At 38.8% G+C, this 24130-nt stretch overlaps 1 protein-coding gene across 1 annotated transcript in view; it reads left to right on the plus strand.

Annotated features, from left to right (window-relative positions):
* faf1 (Fas (TNFRSF6) associated factor 1) overlaps positions 1-24130 on the plus strand; it is a 69478-nt gene that overhangs the window by 22873 nt on the left and 22475 nt on the right. Inside the window, exons 8-13 of the mRNA XM_008407878.3 lie at positions 2094-2180; positions 13426-13521; positions 13615-13738; positions 13830-13893; positions 13991-14072; positions 20405-20559. Coding sequence (XP_008406100.2) covers positions 2094-2180; positions 13426-13521; positions 13615-13738; positions 13830-13893; positions 13991-14072; positions 20405-20559 — 608 coding nt within the window. The remainder of the gene's footprint in view (positions 1-2093; positions 2181-13425; positions 13522-13614; positions 13739-13829; positions 13894-13990; positions 14073-20404; positions 20560-24130) is intronic.

Here is a 24130-nt window from a genome sequence, read left to right on the forward strand (position 1 = left end):
CACATGAATGGGAGAAGAGAAATACTGTTCATTTCAGAGTGTGTGGTTGTTGTTGCTGGGAATTAGCTGAGGCATCTGAGGAATGCTGACAACACTGGCTCTATTTTTTTTGTCTTGTCTTATCCTTCTCTGCTCTCTGCCTCCCTTCTAATTTTTCTATTTAACCTTTGAATGGCAGATTAGTAATAACATATGAGCCCTATTTGTTTATTTATCTTCAGGAAACAATTATAGCCGCACTTTCCAGTAAAAAAACGATTCATAGCAACTTATATATATATATATATATATATATATATATATATATATATATATAATTTGTTAAAACAGATAAAATGGCATAGACCCAGAAACTTTACAGGTATGGAAATGTTCAGAAGTAATAACTGAAGTACAGTGTAATATAGTATTTAATCAAAGACCAAAAAAAAATTTTTTTACATGATTTTCTTTTTATATATTTTTATTTTATGATCCTAGAGTTCCGTATTCATTAGCTGAACAGGAAGAATAGCAGAGAGAAAAAGGGAAAACATGCAGCAAATGTCCAGCCGGTCAGTTTATCGAACTGGACTCTGTTTTGGACTTTGGCTTTGGCTTCTGCATACGGTGTATCTGTTTGACCACTGAGTCACTGAAAGCATGATTTATTTGCTACCGCTGCAAAAATAACCCAACATATAGGTTATTCAAATTGTAAAAGTGTGGAGATATATGTATGCTAAAAATAAATTCATATATTTGATCTAAAATATAGAGTGAGCACAGGAATATAATAATACATTGATCTATTTCAACACCTTAATTAAATGATTAGTGATCCAGTTACATCAAGACTAAATGAAAATGTCGATTGAACTGTTTATCTTTAAGATGATTCAGGGTGATTAAACTGCATTTGCACTTAGGAGAAGTGATGGCCTTGGGTAGATTCTGTTCAGATGTTTTGTTTGAGGCACTAAAAATTGGTGAAGGCTGAAATTTTGCTTTAATGTCTATAAAAAGGGACTTAAGTGTTAATTTTTTTTAATGTGAATTCAATAAAGCTCATTATCCGTTTGTTTCTTTGACTGAAAGGTCATCAAGGGGACCTTTAAGTTAACTGATTACAAAAATCCACTTGTTGTTGCTGCATTTGTTTTAAGAGTTGGCTGGCATTTTTTGCCATATCCCAGCATCTCTTTTCATTGGCTGACAACAACATGTGATTGTGATTGGGTTGGTAATTCGTTCACATTACCCAACTCCAACTAGATCCACCTTAAAGACTTGAGCTGTTCTGTGTCTGTTCATCTCTCATGCTGACTTTTGTACCTTGCTGACTGACTGAAACTAGTGCAGACTGATGCAGAAAATTTAAATTAAAAAATCATATAAAGTTTTCCACACAATCATATTAACTCACAACCAGAAATGTATCCAAATGACTAAATTGGTCCATCCTGTAAGTAATGGAAAAGTGTAGGAGCCTTCCCTAGGCCGTCTGATCGGCAGTGTGCAGCAGCAGGGTGGGAATGGGCTTCATGCATCCAGAATCTACTGGCTACCCCCAGGCACGTTCTCTGACATCTCAGCAAATGGAGCAAAAATCTTGACATTGATGATTTTTTATACCTTTGATAATAAAGCTCATTGTTTGAAGTTATTAATAATTTTTAATTTAACTTGTCTAGGGTGCATGATATTAGAAAATATGATTATGATCATATTTGTAAATACTGAGGTGGTGATAACAGTTGCGACATGTGCTTATCATCTTATCTGTGCTTCCATCACCCTTTGACCTTCAGCGTTTTGGGCAACATCATTTGTGTTTGATGTGAACATCTGCAGCTGTAAGACTGCAGATTTAGCCCAATAGGCTAGAGATTACATTAACATGTAAAATGTGCACTTAAAACACTTTGAATAAATTAGCCAACGGTTATTCCACTCCAAGCAGTTCTTTGCAATATGAATATTGCACACACTAATATTGCAGAGACGATATATTCACAACATAACGTGAAGCCCTAAACTTGCCTGAGAGTCATTGACTGTGTGAGTTTTCCACTCTACATATTGTTCTAATTTTATTTTATTTTTCTTTTCAGGTCAAGAGGAACATTTCAGACTTGACCAACATCCCAGTCAGGCATCAGCAGTGGGAGGGATGGCCTGCGTCGGCGTCCGATGATTCTGTAAGAGCCACACATGGAAACAGTAATTAATAAATGAGATTCATCATTTCAGTTCAGTATAATTGCGTCTTTTTAACAAGCAGTTTACAAAGAAATGTGACTGTGTTTCTCCCTGGGATTATTCAACGGATTTGTGTGAAGTATGTTTAAATAAAAAAAGCAACAACTGCAATACTGTGATTTTTACTTTGTGCTTGATGTTCAAAAAGTTTACGCAGTGTGTGTGAGGAGCCTCTGACCGTTGTGAGAGCCCGTCTCTGAAACATATCCTGCACAAAGAGTTCAACGCTCTGCCACCTTTTAATGTAAAGCACACAAAATATTATGAAAGAAAATATTTGGTATTTTGATACATAAATGTAATCAAAAATATAGAGCAAACATCTGCAACTTTGCTGTATAGAGTTCGAGATAACCCGACTTGACCTCTTTCTTATTGCAGCACTTTCTCTGGTCCCTCTCTGAAAGGAGATTTAAAACATAGGAACAATTTCAACCCCTTGAATATTTCAGTAACCATCCCACACCTTGCACTTAAAACCATATTAATAATAAAAACAAGCAATTTTCAGTATAAACATTCTTCTATTTTTTATTAGTCGGATCTAGCAATATGGTTTTAATTGATATTTAAAATCTCGGCTCAGAGTGTTGATTGGTGCGTAGTCGTACGTTGCTATTTCAAGCCTTTTTTAAAGTAAGATGTCGAAGCTAATTAAGATGTCAAAGACGGTTCCCGTCCCGTGTCCCCTATCTGTGGACATTAAAGCTCACATCATTGAGTCCCGCTGACCTCTCCGTCCCACGGTTGCTCTTCCCAGCCATTCACTCTGCGCAGTGTCAAGCTGATCAGAGGTCGGACCCATACAGCATGTTGAGGAACCTCTGACCCCTTTTGTCTCAGCCCCTCTTTGACGGCGTATGTGTTCCCATGCTAATTGTTTGGGATGGTTTATCATGCCACATTGACAAGCTGTTGGGCACACATTCTTGGGTTAACCCCCGGCTAACGTTTTCCCTTTAGATATGCGCGGCTGCTGTTTGGTTTGGAGTATTGTTGTTGACTTTGCCTTCTTTTAAATTCATACTTTGACACATGTGACCTACGCAATAAAAACGGACTGTAATATCAGTTCGCATTGTGATTGGTAAGAACGAGCTGTTTCAGTGTATCCAGTGTTTTTGTTGAATGCAAGCTATTTATACCTGCTACCCATTGTTCATATTTCTAACGCTCAGAGGAGGAGAACAATAACTGCACCTGACTTGTTGTTGAGCTTTGAGCATTAACAGTAAAAGCAAATACCCTTTATGATGCACACATGGGCTGAGAATAGAAGCATATCCACCCTTTTACTTTACAGAAAATTGTTTGCTGCTTTTTTGTCTGTTGCAGCTATGAGAAGCCAATCGTAAAGCCATCAACCACCAAGCAAAATATGCTGAAGGCTGATTAGCAAACAGTCTTCAATTGCAACAGAAATACAATTGTTAATGCTAGTCAAAAAAAATGCATTGTTTTTGACCCAGTCTCTTATAATGCAAGATAAAACAGATTTTTTTTTTTACATTAATGAAGGAATAACGTGACAGAGCACGCACACCCAGGTAACAGAATCTGTAGCAAAATCCTGTCCCAAAATTTTGAAAATATATATTTAATTTGACTATTTGACAGGTAAAAATACCACTGGTGCTATAGTTGGTAGCATCACCTTCATTTCTAATAGAATGAGGCTGCTTCTAAGTTACATTTATACCAACTTAATTAATAATCCATGGCTCTTCTCCGGATGTTAAATAAAATGCCACACACATTCCCTTTCTTTCCTAAACCTTCATCATAATGGCCAAGACAAGAGAACATGCTATTTGATTGGTGAAAATGTGTCAATAGCCATAAATTGGCAAGAAAATTGCTCCTGATCTAAAGTTGCTCTTATCTACTGCGAGAGAGATAATTTAAAAAACACAATGGTTGGTGTACTTAACAAATACACACGTTTTTCTTGCTTTATCTGCACACATTGAAGAGGTTGGCAGAGGGAGGAAATATGCATTTCTAAACTCCCAGTCAGAGAAACTAACTGGTATTTGCTACATCAAGGAAGCTGATTAATTTCAGGGATTTTTACATGTCTTTGCTATGGAAGCCTTCAAATGTAGAGAGTTATGTGCAGTTTCTTTTACTTTCTCTTCAAATTGATAAACCTAAGAAATGTGTTTTGTGCAGCAAAATGAAACCTGTTATTTCAACTTAAAGTTGAAGGTTTAGACCAATGTCATCTGACTATTTTTCTTCCTCTGTAATCTAAAAGAATTTAAGACTTTAGACACAAAACAAAATCATGTATGTTTTCATGCAAAAACATCCCCCGCCCCTTTTATTCCCAATTTCACACTAAGATGTATAGGGGAATCATATATTATTTGACCAATTGCTTTTAGTTTTTGCTGGAGTTTCTTTTGTTATCTGTGGACTTTAGCTCATAGCTGCAGATTTATTGGCCAAAGACCATGAATAAATTTGAGCTCTCTGTGCCAACAAAGGCCTGGTCCTTGGCTAACACATAACTGCAGTGTCTGTTTTTTTTTTCTTGTATGAGAAGATATTAAAAAAAGCACAGAGAAGAGAGAGACAGAAGTGTAATAATGGCCTCTGCACTAGCCATAGCCCTCTTATTGAAACGTCTGAAGGTATTAACAGAGAAAGCCCGGGGCTTGGCTGGCCTAGCGGGTGGATGGAGAGCCAATGTTAGAGTCTAGCTCATTAGCCCAGTCTCATCTCTCGGGGTTTGGGCCAATAAACATGGCAGCTACAGCCCCTAGATTACTTTTAGACCCACACATTCTCCTGATTAAAGTTGATTTGGTTGTCACTTTATGTTGGTTTTCCATCAAGTAGGTAATATTTCTACTGTTTTTATATTACTGTGCCTTACCAAAGCTTTCTGCATATGGGGTATTCCAAATATACCACTGGTTATTGATTCTGGTGGTGAATATTGTACATCAGTCCATCACTGACCCATGTAGGGTCTGCAACAACAGTTGGGATTCAGAGGCAATGTATTTCCAATTAGATGGAGTTCAAGTTGTCAGGACTATCTCGAGTGACTTTGACAAACACTGTTTAACCTAATGTCCATCATGCGTTTCTGTGAGGAATTATTAAATGAAGCAAAGCATTGTTATTGAACCGTTTGTCTGCCCTAGCTAAGAAGAAAATTAGAAACATTATCTTGTTGTTCCAGATGAGAATCGAGATTTCTTCATAACAGGAAAGTTTCTTACAGTAATGAGAGTAAAATTATATTCCTCTAGCAGATTTTGATTTCTTGAAAAAGACGCTAAGGATTTCTTTCTCTTCTCACTCCTCCTCTCCTACTCCTGAATTTATTTCCTAGCTCTCATGGTTAAACTGTTTTGTACATTATTGCGAAACTTTTAGATTCTGTAACTGACTAAAAAACATATAGTGAGTTATATTTGTATGCCTAGATAAATATTCATACAGTGTAATAATCAAGTATTTGTTGTATTAAGTTTTCTTTGTTTAGTAACGACTGCTGGCTGGGTCATTATTTTCATTTGCTGGTTGCGATTGGTCGTTGCTTCAAGCAAATGCAGTATTGCAAGAAATACTCTAAAAGACCATCTATGATTGACTTGTGGTGTGGTTGTTTTACATAAACTGTGTCAAGTACATAGATTTGTTCACAGAGAAATATGCGCTCACATCAGTCTTGCTGCACGCGCAACACAAACAGCACAACTGTAACCCTTTATAATGGCAAGAATTTTTTGTGGTTTTAAGTTTTTTTATTGTTTTTTTTTTAAACTTTTTTTGCATTGTTCTAGTACTTATTCATGGATCCTGAGAAAGTTCTTAAACTGGTGTGGTTTTAGTGTAATGAAGTCACAGATTGTCTGTGAAAGAAAACAGGCTTGTAGAAATTCTCGTCTTTCAGTGAGACTGGTAGTTATGTGTTGCATCATCCCTTCTGACACTGTCCGCTAAATCTGTTTCATTGTTTATTGCGGTTGGAGTTTTTCAGGCCCTGATAAAGGATTGAAACTGGATCAGGATGCATAACGCTCAGTTGGCAGCGAACAAAACATTGGTTTATAGACTTTCCTCCAGTTGTATGGGGTGTTGGACGTGACTGTGTGGCTACGTTCAAGCGATGCTCATTTGGAGCAGATCTGGGAGACGTTGTAGCTTTAATGTGTTCTACTGTTTTCTGCAAAAGATTCAGTTTTCCTACAAATCCATCCCAATTTTATTGAAATATTTAGAGCTCTTTTGCCATTTCTAGGCCTTTGACATGTAGTACACTCAAAGCTTTTGATTTTTAGCTGTGTGACACTTAATGAATTTCTAAAATCTTCCTGTAACTATTTAATTTCCGTTCCAATGCTGTCTGCTCTCTGGATTCGCTAGAAGACAGTTTATAATGTTTTCCAGAGTAGCCAAATAGAGGATCACGAGAAGACGCATGCTGTCTCTGTGTGAATGTTTACTTTAGCATTTGTTTTCATTTTCCTTGGGTTTTACTGCATCACAGCGGTCTTGAATAGTACTGGGAAAAAGTTCCCACTCAGATGCAAGTATTTTGGACTTTGCAATAGTTAAAACTTGATGAAGTTCATTTTACTCCAAGTAGATTAAAACAAATACTCTGGCATTATTTGCAAATACCACAATGTTGCTCTGCCTTCAAATTCCTCTTGATTCTTGAGGCTTTGGCAAAGCTGTGCTGAACAGTGCTGAGGATGACAAGAGGTCTGTGCAGCAGCTGATTTGCGAGGCCAATGGGACGGTAACGTCCTCTGCTGTTGGGAATGATTTGAGCAAGCTTGGTCTGTTTCCAGCCGCGCCTCATCTCATTGGAGCTGCTTTGATTGGCAGCGCTTCCTCCACACCTGTTGCGGTGATTGACAGCCAGTGGGACTTCCTTATTGCATTGCCTCATCCGTCCGTCCCCCCCGCCACCCGCCTGTCCACCACCAACACCCGGCCTGTAATTGCTGACATTTATGCAGTGTTTCATGGTGTTTGCTAATGTATTAATGCCGAGGAGCCTCTGAGGTGCATTGCCTTGTAGGGCAGAGCCTCTCTCCGTTTCCCAGCTGGCATTAAAGGAATCCTTCTCAACCTGATAGGCGTGTGTGGAACCAAGCGTTTATTGAGGAGGGCCTGTTGGTTTCCAGAGCAACAGGGCTCAGCGTTAAGCGCAGGCACTCCACCACCTGCCCTTCTTCAGGTGACATTCAGAGCTGAAGGAGCCCCTCTGACTGAATTTCTTTTTCCTTCTAATGTGGTTTTTGTGTAACTCCTCAGTTGCTTCACTGTATCTTCACTTTAGGAGGTAGGTGTTTGAAACTGGCTGCTTTTATCCATCCTGTTGATCCAACAGATTTTTCTTGTTTTATTCTTTCTGTGCCTAGCACAATATTTCCTAAAATGATGCACAAAAACCTGGAATAAAAATTTTTTCTTGCTCTTCTTATGAAATTATTGTAAAATTTTGATATACTTTTTTGTAAGATAAAGTTTATATCTTGGCTATAATAAACAAAATGCAGAGGTTGCAAATTAGCATGGACCATACAGATGAGGAAAAACGGAGAGTTTTCCCTTCCAAGTTGGAGGTTTGAACTTTTTTAAAGTCTCTAATAAGGCACAGATGAATCAGTGGATGGGCAAGTTCACTATTATCAGAACTTATTTTGGAAAATGCGTGTTTATCTCCCCTTCTCGGCATTGACTCTTTTTCTGAAAAGTAAAAAAAAAAAAACACCTCAAGTAAATGCAAAAAACATGATGCCACCAAAGGAGCTGGCATCATGGATGGTACAGAAAGGACCTCTGGCAGCAGCTCCTTCATCTCACAGCCAAAACGAAGCTGAGTGTGAAATATTGACTCTCCATTTATGTACAATGCAACCATGTTGCACAAAATCGAGAAAATTACAGACAACCCCTAGCGGCCTCATGAAACTCTTATTCTTTGTCTTCAGTCAGAGGCTTCTTCAGAGACAATCTAGCACAGACTGCTGCAGGACATTCTTTCTGCCCACAGCCATCAGCATCTACAACAACTCTGAAGAAAATAAGACGATGAGTTACAACAGTATTGAATTTTCCTTTTGGATTAATATAGTGCAACTGAATTGAATTGAGTTTTAAGGCGGAAAATGTCTGATCTTAGATAGATAAAAATTAACTGGAGTGCTATTTATTTATTTTTTTAACCCCCAATTCATAAGTTATAAATTCTTAACTTTCATGTGCAAATGGCCTGCAGCACAACGGTCGCTCTCTCCATCTTCTTTTTGCTTTGTATCTTCCTGTCAGGGTCTTGGTACAAACAACTGAGATGGGTATTTTTCAGCCTTGTTTTTCTTCTTTTCTTACTCTTTACAAACTCATTTCATCTCCTCCTCGTCTGTCTCTGTTCTCCCCTCGCTCTGTAACTCGCATGCTGGTGTGAGGTGGTTTGGTTTGCAGTGATTGTGGTTGCCTTCAGTGCAGCTGTCAGTGGTAATTATCTCACACTCACAGCCAGACACCTAATCCAAACACTGCCTACTCTAGAAAAGAAGAAAAAAAGAAACAGAGAGGGAATGGGGGGGAGAGAAAAAAGAAAGAGAAGAAGAAGAGCACGGAGGGGAAAAAGGTTGAAGGGAAGAGGCACAGGATAGGTGGGGGTAAGAGAGGGAGAAAATTCTTTCCCTGTATCAGCCCTTGAATACCTAGAGCCTCAATGCAAGTGTTAATTAAAAGAATCCAAAAAAGAGGAGCCAGTTTCTTTTGTGTGGAGATGTGAGAGAGGGTCATTTAAGGGGGGTGTTACCCTCATCTTCCCCCCGACCTAATGCCCTACGGCGCTTCAACCTTGTTTCCACATTTTATCACTGAGCCGCCAAGCTGCACTTATGTACTTCAACATTGGTGAAAGCCATCCGGTCAAAGCAAGAAAGAGGACTGAGAGGCACTCAACTCATTTTTTCCCCGTTTTCAGCTCCCCTCCTGGCATCAATGTCAGCCCCAAACCCCTCAGGCTGTCCTTTTGTGGGGAAGTGATCAACTTAATTTAAACACTTATTAGGTTGTTAGACAAGAGCCTCTCATTGTGAATGGCGGCGTAAAGGGTTTACAGAGATCCTCTCCGTACTCGCTGTCAGGATTCTCACATTTGATTGCCACTCAATTCAAAGAAATGGTCTTGGGGCCACTCGTTGTCTTCCTCCAGGCTTAGACCTCGTATGGCTTTCATTGGCTCTGCACCTACAGCCATCTGCACTAATTCAACTCTAAGGCTTAGCACATATGAGGTCCTAATTGGCCATGGCTTTTCTTCAACCCATTAAGACCTGATGCTACTTGTGAGAATACCTGTTCTCATATCAACATCGAGCTTTAAATATGGGTTCATTGTACGTAGTCCTTTCTTTTATAAATCGGAGTCTGTTGCCCACATACTTTGTTTTACTGTTGAAGAGATTGTACTTTTTTCATTAGCGATGCGTAAATCAGAATATTGCGGTCCATTTTATTGGCTGTTTTTGCAAAGCTATGACTTACCCATGGCCCCTTTCAGTAAGAGCTATAATATAAGTAGTTATGTTTTATTACAAATAATACTTGATCTAGCCTTCCTGTTGTAAGTGGTATTCATAATTTAAAATGGTACAAAATTGCATCATACTAGAGGAATCGCTGCAAAACAGGGTTTTAGTATTAATTTTTTTAGAAGACAATGATTATGGGGTTTACATTTTATCCTAACTTTATAGTCTTACATGAGCGACTATTTGGTTTGCATTAATAACAGTTTGTTCCTTAAACGAAGCAGACTGTTAGCGCAAGTCTTGCCAAATTATTGTTTACAATAAATCGCCATCCCTCCCTCTATATTACAGATTAGTTTGTCCTGTCACATCATACAAGGCAATCAGCTGGGATCACTGACAGCCCTTGACGCTGCGATTGCCGAATCAGAGTCAAGGCTTACAACTTGCAACTCTTGCCTGTGGAGAGATTTCCCCTATGGGAATGATAAACATTTGTAGATCAATGATTGACAGGATTATATGAAATTGGCATCTGAGCTCTCCAAAAGGCCAATACACTTCAAATCCCAGCTCATTACAGATGGTTTGAAAGTTTAAAACCATAAAACAAAGTAACTTTACTTTGTTCAGCCTTCCTGTTAGTTATTAGTCTTGCTCAATCTCACTCTCTTGCAGCCTCTTGTCTTTTCTTCTTTTGACATATTTGTTTGTTTTTTTTAAACATCTTGCTTGACCTGACAATACTTGTATCTGTGGTTTTCAGGAGAGAATAACTGGTTCAGTACAATGGTTCTTTAGTGCTTAATACAGCTGCCTGAGTGAAGGCAGCTGTATTAAGCTGCCTTCACTAGTTGTTGTTCTTCTAACTTAGCCATTCTTGATTTAATTTACAATAGAAAAGGGGAACAGAAACTCTGATGCTACTTTTGGTTAAATTTTGTAAATGACTTGTCAATGTGCTTCATACAACACAGATGAGAACTGCTCACCATAGTGTTATTCTGTCACTGTTGCCATGGGTAATACTAGTTTTCCTGTATATTACGCTTCTTTTTTCATAATGGTCAGTGCACATCAGTCAATATTAGAAGTGGTTTCAGAGTATTGTCAGTCAACTGTCGTAAGACCCCAGAAATTTTGTTACTTGCTTCTCCAGGATCATTGTGATAATGTAAACTTTCTTAGTTTAGCTTGAAAAAGCGACGTGTGAACAACTTGGATGGTTGGAAATTAGTATGCATATGAATTACAAAGTGACTGGTTGCATCTCAGCTTTATGTTTTATTGTTTATATATATATTGTGGGATTTTAAATTTCTGTGGGGGTAAAGGAAGTGATTCAACCTCAGTCAAAATGATAGGATATTATTTAGTCCTTCTGAAAGATGTATGCATTAATGTTCTTGTTTCACCAGGCAGCTGATTCAAACATTTTAAAACATTTCTCTTGCTGCTGACTTGCTGTCCAACTCTCAGGAGATCAACTACTAGTGTGACACACTTGACAGAAAGCAGGGAGCTTGGGCAAATCTGTCTTATTTATCTATGCAATTCAAACAGCGGAACATCTGGGTCCATGTTGCATTCAAGGTCTGTTGGCTACACTGATCTCTCTCCCATTGTAGAAGCTGAGGGCGGCATGGGCAGTCGCTCCAATTCAGAGAAAAGCTCTGTTCAGCCTGTTTGGTCCTTTTCAGATTCAATTGGCGTTGCATGTAATCGTCTCTTGATTCAACCGTGTCCAGCTGGTCTTTGTGTGTCTTTGCACCTGACAATAGAGCAGATCACAGGACCTCTGCAGGGGACGCTCAGCTTCTGTGTCTCCCTTATCACACTCAGCTTGGCTGCCCTACGGCTCCGCTGTTGCTTAGAAGTGCACTCTCCCAGAAAAGTCCTTACATCTGGTCTTTCTGATGGACTCCTAACAAATAGTGCATCAGTGAAAATATATTGTTACTTTGCGGTGCAGTATCTCTGCAATCAGGAACACGTGCATAGACAATGACAAATCCTACTTTGAGGCGTCACTGTTGGTTAAAAACAAATATTTCTTCACTACCAGAAAATCTTGATATGAAGATACTTTCTTTGGTTCTTAAAACAGCAAAGTTTCTTTACTCTTTCTTCCTAAAACCTTCTTGGCTATACTGTTGGCGTCCCTGGAGGCCAGACCAGGAGACACTAGCTGTAATGAGTCCCTGCTGAACGCCAACATTTTCAATGCCGTCTACGAGTCTGGGAGCTAATTAGTCAGTTGCTCCTTTTCTACAGACACAGAACCTCACTGGCGGCTGTTGCAGGTGCACAGAAACCACAGCGTAGTTCCTCCTCGTTACGGTGAAGCGCATGCTTTTGATTTAGTGCCAAGAAAAAAAAGTGATGGCTAGGTCTGAATTTATATGTTGTTTGGAAATTTTCCTACTGCTTGAAGCTTTTCAGATTTTATGTTAAAACCACAAACATCATGTATCCATTTTTTATGCATTTAACTGGAACAGTGTGGTAAAATGACAAAATGTGAAGCTTTTTTTTAACATAAAAACCTTTGATAAAATCTTCTGTACCCAGTTGTCTATGAAGTCATCCATTTAGAAAATGGTCAATTTAATCTCAATATAAATGCAGCTGTTCTGTGAACGCCATCATCATGTTTTTGGTTTGTTTTTCTGTGTGCTCCGGTGGTCAAGCAATGACATTTTCTTGCTAATTTTACAATCGATTATTTGTGTAACGACAATAAAATTAGTCTAAATAGTGTAATCCTTAATCAGCTCATGGGTAGAGTATGAAATGATTCAGTTTTCTGAGGCATTTTCCTAAACTGACAGGACAGGCAAGGGGAGTAATAACCAAACAAAAGAAGTAACTCTGGAGGAGCTGCAGAAATCTACACCTCAGGTAGGAACAGCCATCAGCTGAATTGCCCAGACCTTTACACAAATCGGACATTTTGTGGAGGAAGAGCAAGAAGTCATTATTGAAACAACAACAACAAAAACATTAACAGTTTTATCTAAAGCATGTAGGGGAAGCGACTAACATGGAACATTTTTGGCTTACATTAAAACATTTATCTTTCGCAGCAGACGAACACTGAAAATAATTAATTGGGCATCTTCCTCACTGTAAAATATGGTGTCAGCAACATTGTGCTGTTGGAATGCTTTTCTTTCCAACAAGACACTGGTCAGGTGGTCAGAGCTGATGGAAAGATTGGTTGAATGAAAATGAGCCGAACTTGGAAGAAAACTGTTACAAAAGCCTGAAGTGGGGTAGGTCTCCTTCCAGCAGGACACAGACTCTAAAACGTGTGTCGAGCTTTAGTAATCGAAGACAAGTTTCAGAGGATCCAACACCCTCGGGTTATTATTAGAGATCTCCTAATAAACCATCATAAATGTACAACCAGAGCTACAATGAAACGGTTTAGATGACCCAATTAAATTACAGCCTAAATCTAGGAGATTATCATGGAAAACTTTGAAAATTGATGGTCAAAGACATTAAAGCAACTCCCGCCAGCCTGACTGAATTGGAGTTATCCTTGCCACACTTTTCAGATACTTCTGCAATTTTCATAATTTTGGTTTATTTGTTCAGATTAAGCTGGTTAATTGATCTGTAAAACTAATGGTGCTCTTTTGTCCATGTTCCCTACTTTTAGATGACATTAGCTCTGTCTGGAATCAGCTACCCATGCCATCACCTCAGTGTTTGTCGAAGATCTTCACCAGCCAACGCCCAGGAGCCCACAGAAGAAGTAAGTTGACAGAAAAGAATGAGCCCAGTTCTCGCCTCTCACCACCAGTAGTGCATGCAGGTTAACTAACATTTAAAAACTGAACGTTTACAGTGCACAGATGTTCATATGATCAGCGACAGCGAGGGGGACGATTTTGAAGATGCGTCGGAGTTTGGTGTGGACGATTCGGAAATGTTTGGAATAGGCACAACAGGCTGTCGGAAATCACCTATGAGTACGTATAGAAAAACGGTTTCAAAATACCTACTAGGCTCGTATTACAGCTCGGTTAGGCAGATGAATGAATTTTCGTTTTCATCTTGCAGTGCCAGAAAACAGTGAGAACGAAGCGGATGCCTTACTTCACTTTACTGCCGAATTTTCTTCAAGGTGGGCATCTTGTCAAGCGATGATACAAAGAACCGAGACGTCATTGTTGCAATGTCCAACCCAGCTGATGAACTATTGTTTGTCTTGTGTGTCACAGATATGGAGAGACCCACCCAATGTTCTATATTGGGTCTTTGGAGGCAGCGTCTCAAGAGGCCTTCTACGGCAAAGCCAGAGATGTAAGTGAGCTGCTCTACTGTTCACACCTCTTAGGAACAATTGTAATTTAATGCGATACAGTATTTGGTTATATTAGACATGGGCCGTCCCTCAGCACTGATGTCATTCTTACTTCCTGTGGTCTCGTCCCAAGGTTATTGAGAAGTTATCTTTACTTGAAATAACACAGAGCAGGATATTATTCATTCTACATCCATCAGGGGATGCACAGCTTGACTCATTTCTTTACTTTTGTTACTGAGCTCATGGGAACTTAAAGTTTAACAGTCATTGTTATAACTAATGTCTGGACATAGCTGACTGTGTCTTTTGCAGACCACAGCAGAGCTGTAGTAAATTACTTTATAAATGTTTGCTTATTTGAATGATGTTGAAAGTGTTACTTTGTCAGTAATTTATGACATGATTGCCACTGTTTGTTTCTGACCTTGTGTGACAATAATGTACTAACACTAGTATTTTGCTATAAAAGTGGGGGAAAAAAACAAAAAGACAAAACGCTAAACAAGATTACTTGATAGGTTAAATAAAAACAAAGCAATTTCCTGGTTAGCTATAAATGCTAGAGGATTTGTTACATGTTTAATTGTAACAAATCTTGCCGAAGATTAAAAGTTCCCAAATTCTGTAGAAAAATTTCCTCAGTCTTTCTGCACAGTCTGACTTTAAAATTTAAATTATAAGAACTATAATTTTAAATAAATTTTTTTTGGTTTAGAAGCAAGTTGTTTTTGCTCCCATAACTAAATAGTTTCTCAGAAAAAACAAAAACAATTATAAACTACTACTTTTATGTCTCCTACAAATTTTGGAACAGACGAAAGAATCCAGAATCTATTTTTTAGTCTATTTTTGCATCTCTTCCACATTTTTTGAAACTTGGTGCTTGCATTATATTAAATAAATACAGACAATTAAAACCCTCATGAATTTATAATTTCATAACATTAGTAAATTTATGTAAACCTTTCTTTTTGGAATAGAAGGTTATCTGATAAACTCAATATGACATAATATTTAATACAGATTTTAATAACTAAACATGTTAATATACATAACACACAGACCTCAATAGAAGCCCCATTATTAAACTCGAAGCAGAATATTTGACGGCTGTCCACACTTTTTTTTTTCCACATAATGCAACATTGATTTGATTTTATCAGAAGTCGCATTAACTTTTCAACCTGAAAGTCGAGCCTTTGTTTTTATTGCCTGCTTTCCCATCTTGTTTTTCCGCTTTTTTTTTTTTTCTTTTTAAGGATGCCTGTATCAACTGACAGCTTGTGTGGATTACGGCCTTATTAGACTGAGAGGACACAGGAACATGCTTGGGGAAGAGGGAGGGTTCACATCGTCAGGCACACAAAGAGCGATGGCGATAAAGATGACAGTGATGGCGCATTATTAAGAACATGTGAAATAAGAGAACGAGGCCAAAATGTCAGCTGGAAATGAGTCAGGTGGGGAGGACGTGAGTTTGGGGGATGAAAGATGGAAAGAGAGTGAAATAAACAGAGAAACTAAGAAAACATTTGGCATCCTGCCTTTTTCCCAGCTGATCCCTGCTTCTAAGCCAGCACAATATGGCTGATGTCTCTGGTGTTCGCACCATTGTGCTCTGTGCAGCGGAGGGGCAAGAAGTATTTATTTTCACACTATTTTATGATTTTTATTTAGCCTGCCAACTGTGTTGTGGCTAAAACTGTTTATCGATGGTGTTTATGTGCAAGATAACTCTGCGTTTGTCTTGTTTTGTCAGCCCGGACAACAGGCCAACACATGCTCATTTTAATGTTTTCATTACACCGTCTCGTGTCTCCAAATTACACAATTTCTTTGTCCTATCGATTCGGCTGCGTCGTCGTTTGCTTCCATTTAAAAGGAGATCCAGGGTTTTTTGTAATCATGGGAGAAAAGCCTTCTTCATTAAGAGGATATTAGAAAAGGGCAGATCTGGCTGAAGAGAGACAACTTCTTGCTTTATAAACAGAGGAATCGGTCTCAGTCGCTCATAGCCTGGGAGAGGCTAATCACTAAGCAAAACACTACATTTGATGAAGTGTTTCTGAAGGTGTGTGTTGGGGCACTGTTGAGATAGACTCAATCCATCCTTAATGAAAATGCTTTGGGCTGCAGAGCTGAGCCGAGCTGAGCTGAACTCTCTCGGGGATTGATGGTTAGTCGGCGCGTACAGAGTGATAGGCCACCCATCACTAACGGCGATCCTCGCTAAATCCCCATCAATGCAGTGGTTAATCACTCTAACCCCGCTCTCCTTCGCTCCTCTCTCCTGTCTGCCACACACAAAGACACATAAAAATTCATAGCCATGAAGAAGAGGGAGGTTCGGGGAATTATCTCTGCCAAGTATCCACTTCAAGATCCCAGCGATCACCTTGAGGACTTGAGAGGAAACGGCAGCAGTCAGGCAGAGCAGAAATATGGATCTTACATGTCCTTATGTTCATCAGACAGAGCAGTGTAAAAACCAAACCGCAGCAGTAAGCTGTTGAATCTTTTAAAAAGCAGATTAATGAACTTATAGATATAAACTTGCTTATCTTTCATTATTGCACGTGGAGGGATTTTTATATTCCATAAGAAGCAACATAGGGCTGGAAAATTGCAAATTATATAAATTATATTCCTTTTTAATATCAATAAGTTGCAATAAACCTGCACAATTTTTCCACCTCCTGACTTTTGTCCATCATCACAACGTTGCTGAGCTCTACCATCACTGCCTACATTTCTGTACCAGGTCTGGGCTCAACCCAGCAGGCAAAATGCATGGAACTTGAAATATGATGGCTAAAAATTGCATCCAAACAGCCTTTTGAAATGTGATACTGCACTGAAGAAAGAAATATGTCGTTTAGTTCTAATGCAATTCAACTACCGGTAATTGTTTTATTGCAGCGAAGAGAAATGGTTCTGATTAAGTTCTGCTTGACATTAAGTGCTATTAGTTCATTTCAGGTTCTTATATCTATGTGAATTTTAAACTGACTTTATCAGTCACAGATTTGGTCAACTTTAGAGGTGTTCACATGCATCTCAGAATTAACAAAAAGAGGAGAGATTTCAGCTTAAATACCAAAAATACAACCTCAAAATTATAACATTTAAATGTTATCAATGTTAGAGAGCTGGTAATTGTCATTTTTAAATGATCTACCACTGGACGATATTCTTCAAATATTGGTTGGCTAATATCCTAGCGGACAACAAAACAAAAAAAGCTCCTAGATTAACAGCGACTCTTAAATCAGTCATAACTTTGTGAACAATGAGCTCCAGCCAACAGGTCGACCAACCATAAGTGTCTCCACCAGAAAGCAGCTCTGAGAGATGCCTTTTAATAGCAGGATTTTATTCAGGTTGTTCTACACAGTATATTTTGAAGACCTTTTTTCTTGCACTAAAATTCACAGAAAACAATCCAGTCATCAAACTAAAAGTAGTTGATATAAAAAAGAAGAAAAAAAAAAGCTCCTCCTCGAATCCCCTGTAAATACAGCTCTGAATCACACAAGTGTCAAGGAAAATATAGGGTTCAACACTTTGGTAGCGACTTTGCAGCAGCTATTTTGATAAAAGAACAATATCAGCTGGTATTTTGGTTTCATTAATATCAGCTTTCTCTCTAGTGTGGAGCGCCCCAGCAGCCAAGATTGTGTTGAATAACTCGTGGTATATGGAGGGAGATATTAGTTTGACTGCATTGTGGGATTTATGCTGTTTTTCATGCACAGTGTATTTTCTTGTCTTTTTGAAAAGGGCACTGTGTGGGTATGTATACGTAATAATGAAAGTTAGTACTGTACTCCAGAGGAAATCTAGTCGGGTTTCACAGCAAGTTTTAATGCAGCATGGAAGAAATGTAGTTTCCCTCACCGTTAATCTTCAGAATATCTCAGTGGGATAAGTTTTCATCTGCTTGGGAGTGAGTTTTTTTTTTAATTAAAACTGTTTTCTGTTTGAATTGTTTTTAATTTTACCCTGGGCATCTTTTTCACACCTGACCTTCAGGTGCCTTACTGCCCCCTACTGGACTGGAGTTTGTTCATCTGTTTTACCAGTGAAGTTAGTTTTCAGCCTTCAGTCTTCTTTATTTATTTATTTTTATCACACTAAATATCTGAATTACTCTTTTTTTATTAATATACGTCCTCTGAGGAACATTTTAACTGAACGTCATTGCAATGTTGTTGGAAGTGGAAAAAACGCCCATCTAAATCCATAAACATTTGAATTGTGTGGTAAAGTTGTTTGGATTGATAAAACAGACTTAGAAAGGATCATTTTTAATGAATTTTCTTCTGATTAATTTCTGAAAGGATGAAGTTTAGATTATGCACACAGACCTAAGCGTGATCAGCTCCATACTGTGTGAAACCCTTGGTCACTCGCTCTCACAAAGCGAGCTTGGATTGCGTCGAACAGGTGTGAGGAAGGGCTATGGGGTCGCTATCTCGCTCAGGTTGGACCTAGTAATTTAGCTGAACGGAGGGATTTGCTCCTCCCTGCTAAGACAGGCGACACAAAAGATCTCACTTTGAAAGTGGAGAGGGAACACAGGGGTATGGACAGTTTAACTAAGATGAAGGAGTTCAGTTGGCCAAAATGCCTACTTTGATTAGTCTTTACACTTGGTCTAATTGAGCATGCATGTTTGTGAGCATAAATCCTCCTTTGCCTGTGGGTTCAAACTTAAATTCAGGTTGGGACACCAGTATTCGAGTGTGTATCAGGTTCTTTTTTTTTTCCCCCCCTTCCTCTCTGGTTGTAAAACTCTCGCTATCCTTGGACTCATTCCTCCCTCTAGACTGAATTTGCTTGTCTTCTCAGCATGAGTGTTTAATCTTTTCAGGCTGGTGAATCGGCCCAGTGAATGAGTCCCCAGGTCCTTCTCTCTAGGAGCCCTGGAGATTATTCTAAAGCACTAATCGTTGAGCAAACACAGCAGTGCTCTCCCATTCCCATTCTACACAGGCCACAGTATAGCACAACTTCTTCTTTCTCTTCTCTTCACATCTTACGCCCTGTGTAGATTTCTTTGCTTTCTGGCGCACGTAGCCTAGATTACTGCTCCTGAGAAACAGGCCCCTTAACTCCCACCATCGCAGCCCCGCTTAAAATGAACCAGGCACCAGATTGAGAGTTGTTCTTGTTTGTTCTTTTATACGGCGCAAAGTGACATGTAATTTAAAGAGCATTATTTCCAACATTGTCCCCTCAAACCCTTTACGTTTGTGGGTGTGTTTGTTTTTTAATTAGATTGTCAGAAGGGAAAATCTAGCGGGCTTATATGTTGGTGTCAATATCCTCGGATTTGGAGCTTCGTCAATATTGTCTGGCCTTGCTGCTACTAACCTGAGCAGGCTGCTGGCATTTGGTATAAAATAAATAGAGTGATTTGTCTGTTTTGTTTTTGCTATATCTGCCTCGCATCCAAGAGAAGTTTTATTTACACCGCTTTCCACTTGATTGTGTCTGCTATTTGCTGTTTTTGTCGGCGGTTCCCTTGTTATGAGCTGCTCAAAGCTCTTCACCTAATTGTCTTTGATGTCGATTCATGTTCCTTTGCTGTCTCTTCAATATGGAGGCGCCCATATGTGGTGAAACGATGGCAAAAAATAGATTAACCTAAGTTAGAGATGCACCAGTTGACCATAGATTATGAGGGAGTAATATTTTTTTGATCAGTAATCAGCAGGTCCCATACTGTTCAGCACATTCAAACTAATACATTTCTGCCATTTTCTGTTAATTAATCCGCGATGCACTTTTGGTTGAGTGTAATAGAGGTTATAAAAATGAGGGACATGCACTATATGCATGAATGAGATTAATGTGTTTCTTCATTAATTTTCTCTTGGAGTCAAACCTAGTATGACTGTAAGTATTTATGTGACATCTCTCTTTGAACTGGTCGAAATCAGCTCAATCACTGCATCTCAAGACTGAAAAAAAAAACAAATTTATGGCTCCGTGTCATTCTCTTTTTTTAAAATAAAATATCCAGTTGCTTGCATATTATTATCTAAATGGCAATGATTTTCTCTGTTTTTATGCAAGTTAAACATTGTTACTTCAGAATATTAGTTTAGTTGCTTTTTTAAAAAAAATCTCTGCTGCCCATGGCCACTACACTGTGTATGTTTGCTTATTCTAAAAAATGAGTCTTCCTCCAAATTAGAAAAAGAAAAGGAGTCTCATATCACTTAGGCAAATACCCTGCAGGCTTAAAGGATACACTCGGCTGATATTTTTGTCTTTTTCTGCCTCTAATTTCTCCTTTTTTTTTTCTTTTTCTTTCTTGCAGAGAAAGCTGTTGGCCATCTACCTCCACAATGACGACAGCGTCCTCAGCAACGTCTTTTGTTCCCAAATGATGTGTGCCGACTCCATCGTCTCCTACCTGAGCCAGAACTTCATCACATGGGCCTGGGATGTCACTAAAGAAGCTAACAAAGCCAGGTGCAGCATCAGAATCCTTTTTGTTTCCATGGTTACGGCGTGTCCACTCATTAGAATTAATGCCACATATGCATTTCCTATTTAAAGGGGATATGAGTGATTTTCATTGATTTACTTGATTAATTTAAAAAAATGTTGCATAAAAGATCTTACTTAGTTTAATGAAAGTTTAAAAAGTTCACACAATTTTTGGATAAGCTTCATAGCGCAGATTTCTTTATGATCAAGCGTATCATATATGTCAAGCGATAAGACTGGATAAAAACAGATCCAGTCATTTTTAAAGTTCAGTAAAAGTCACGCCTCCAGCAAACAATCACATAATTTACCAGGCTAGTCCTAAATTGAAGCCCCTTTCCAAAACTTAAAGGGAGCTAAACTTGTGCAAGCTGTGATTAAATAAAATCCTGATTTCGCTCCAGTGATCCTGCCTCCTGTAACAGATGGAAACTCAAGTCTTAGACTTGGACTCTAGATGCACTTAATCAAAAACAAAATTGGAGTCTTGACTTGGACTAATGAACAGACTCTTTCTCTCAACTGATCAGGGGTGAAAGTTACCTTCCATCTTATTGACAGACCATCGCTCTGTTGGGAACACACGTTTTCAAAGGGAGACGATGTTTTTGGTTAATCAAGGATGTTTGAGGATCGTTAGTGGCTTCCAATCATGTGTTCATGTTTTAATTACTGCTTCATAATAATGACCACACTTGTTCTCTTGTTGGACTGAATTGTAAATGTTTGGCTGTATAACTGCTCGGTGCACCAGGACCTTTGGGGAAAATTAAATCATGTACTGTTGATGAAACGTCCGGTGTCACAAAACCTGCATTAGAAATCAGTTAAGATGTCTTCACCAGTTTCACTCTCTCTTCCTTCATTCTGTGTTTTGAAGCTTGGAGGTTGCATGCTAACAAAAGGCGTTGTGTTTGCACGGCGAGGCCCCTGATTGGGCATTTTGACTGAGCTGTCTGAATAGAGGGTCAGTGGGAGATGAAGGACTCCCTTGGAATCCAAATATCTCTATCACTGCATTTGTCATGAAAGTCCAACCTTTTGTGCCCTGTTTTGGTAAAGTGCTGTTTGGCTTTTGTTTCCAAACCTTTTTTTTGCATTAGGCAGTAGATTGTTTTTTTAAATACATTTTTTTTCTATTTCTTTTATTCATTTCTCTGGTCTAACATTCCCCCTCTCTCCCCTAAACTTGCCGAGTTAAGCCTGCCCTCTGGTAGTAGCCACTTAAGAAAGACTCGCACCCTGACCTTTTCCCTCCATTATTTCTTTTAAGGAAACTCCCTCCTCCCTCCATTCCGCTCTCCTTTCTCTCCGATTGGCCTCCTTTGCTTTTTGCCCCAGCTGAGCCTTTTTATCGCACATTAAAAGAGAGGCAACATCTGGAGCTTTTCAAGGCACACAGCTAGTCGCAGCTTTGCCGCTAACGCATGCATGCACTTGTGCAGGCTAACCCACTCACAAATGCACGGCTGGCTCTGCATTCTCACGCTCTCTGGCTGATCCAGACTGACTGGTGATTGGCATTAGTCACACAGGCTGTTAGAAAGGTATCCTAATTGTGTGAGTGATAAACCTGCTGATACTGGAATGTGCTATTCTTCACAGGCTTCCTTGGCAAATGATTAATTATGCATAAAAGCAGGGCTGGTGATTGGATGCCGGAGTTTTTTTCAGAAATGTGGGGAAAGAATTGTACAGTCAGTATTCTGTCTGACGGGGCCTGGCCAACACTATAACACCCCTTTTAAGGTTTTCACAGTTCGTCACGTTACGACCACAAACCCCAAAAGCATTTTTCACAATAGAACTAAACAAAGTAGTTCATAATTGTGAAAGGAAACTAAAACAATAAATGGGTTTCCAGCATTTTTAATAAAAATATGAAGTGTGACATGCGTTTGTGCTCAGCACCCTGCTCCGTTTCCGCTGGACTCACTCAAGCTTAGCCAAAAGGCTTCTTGTTCACATTAGTGAACAAGAGAAACACAGCAGACGGGTTTGGGTGAAAGACGTGAAGACGTTGCGTCAGAATTAGATTTTAAGTAATAATCTAAGTTTTTAGCATTTCTTGGCACACTGAAGGACTGGTAGGGCAGGTAGAGCATTAATCATAGCAGCAGCAAAAGTAACTCTGGAGGAGCTGCAGAGATTCACTGCTTAGGCAGTAGTATCTGTTCCAGGGGAAAGTATTTGACACGGACTCCACAAATGTGTGCTTCATGGAAGACTGGCAGAAAGAAAACAACTGTTGGAAGAAAGTCAAAATAAATCCTTTTCGCAGATCACCACCATCCATTAAGGGGACACGGCACACATGTGGAAGAAGGTGCGGTCAAAGAGTAATTTTTGGGTGTTTTTATTTTTTGTCCCTTCGGTGGAAAAGCCACGGCTAATATATGAAAGGTAGTGATGGCAGTGTGGATGCAAGAGTTCAGCAGTGACATGGAAGGTGGTCACTGTCGCACACTGGACAATCCTGGAAGAAAACCTGAACACATGAGGCTGCATTGAAGGTTCACCTTCTAGGACAACAGCAGCCGGAAATAATGCAGAAATACTGTACTCGTATTGTTACTTAGATAAAAAAATAAAAATACCTCCGTAAAATGCTACTCATAAGTAGAAAAATTCCTCATAAAATTTTACTTTACGTAAAAGATACTTAGTCAGTTTTTCATGGGCAGAAGAAAGTTCTGTATGTGTATTTGACAAAGGAAAAGAGGAGCTATTGAACACAAACTGGTTATAATTAAAATGCAACACAAAATAAAACAGTTACCATATAACTTATATGCTATATAAATTACCATATAAGTTCATGAATATGTGGGAGGTATTATGTGGTATTTTAATGAGGCATACATTTCCAATATCTTCTGTCAGCTGCTGTTTAGGTTTCTCTACAGCTGATCAGCATCTTTCTGTCACTCCAAACCTTCTGCATCCTTTACTGCATCTGTGAAGCTTCTGTGGTTCTCCTCTTCCTCAAACTGGCATTTCTGATCTTCATCCCATTTTTTGTTCATTTTATCCACGCCGTCCCTCCAATCTAAACGTGACTTTTGCCTTTCTCATACGTATAAACGGGTCCTTTAATTACAGCCATGGGTTTTCTTCTTTCTCAGAGATTAACTTTACAAAGTCGAGACTTTGATCTTATTTGACTAAACTTAAATTAATTTGCACTTAAATTAATGGAATAAATATCAGTCTCTAAGTGGGCAAAGCTGGTAAATATACTATGATAAAAAAAAGCTGTAAATGCACCATAAGGTTTTTCTGCAAAGAATATTATTAGGAAGCTTAAAAGCGTTTATTTACTTCACTGTATGTGAAGTAACTTGTTGTTGGTCTAGTGATATAATAAATAAATACAAATTTGCTATTAAAATTATAATCGAAATCTCTAAAAGTTAAAAGCCATGAATACTTTTTCAAGGCACCGTATTTTAAAGGCTCTAACAGCGATATTATGTTCACATTAAAAATATTTTTTTGCTGTTCTTCCTCATATTTAACCCACACAGTCAACTGACAGTGTAATTATTCTGCG

The sequence above is a fragment of the Poecilia reticulata genome, chromosome 4 (assembly GCF_904066995.2).
Source record: "Poecilia reticulata chromosome 4, P_reticulata-male-v2, whole genome shotgun sequence".
Lineage (NCBI taxonomy): Eukaryota > Metazoa > Chordata > Actinopteri > Cyprinodontiformes > Poeciliidae > Poecilia > Poecilia reticulata.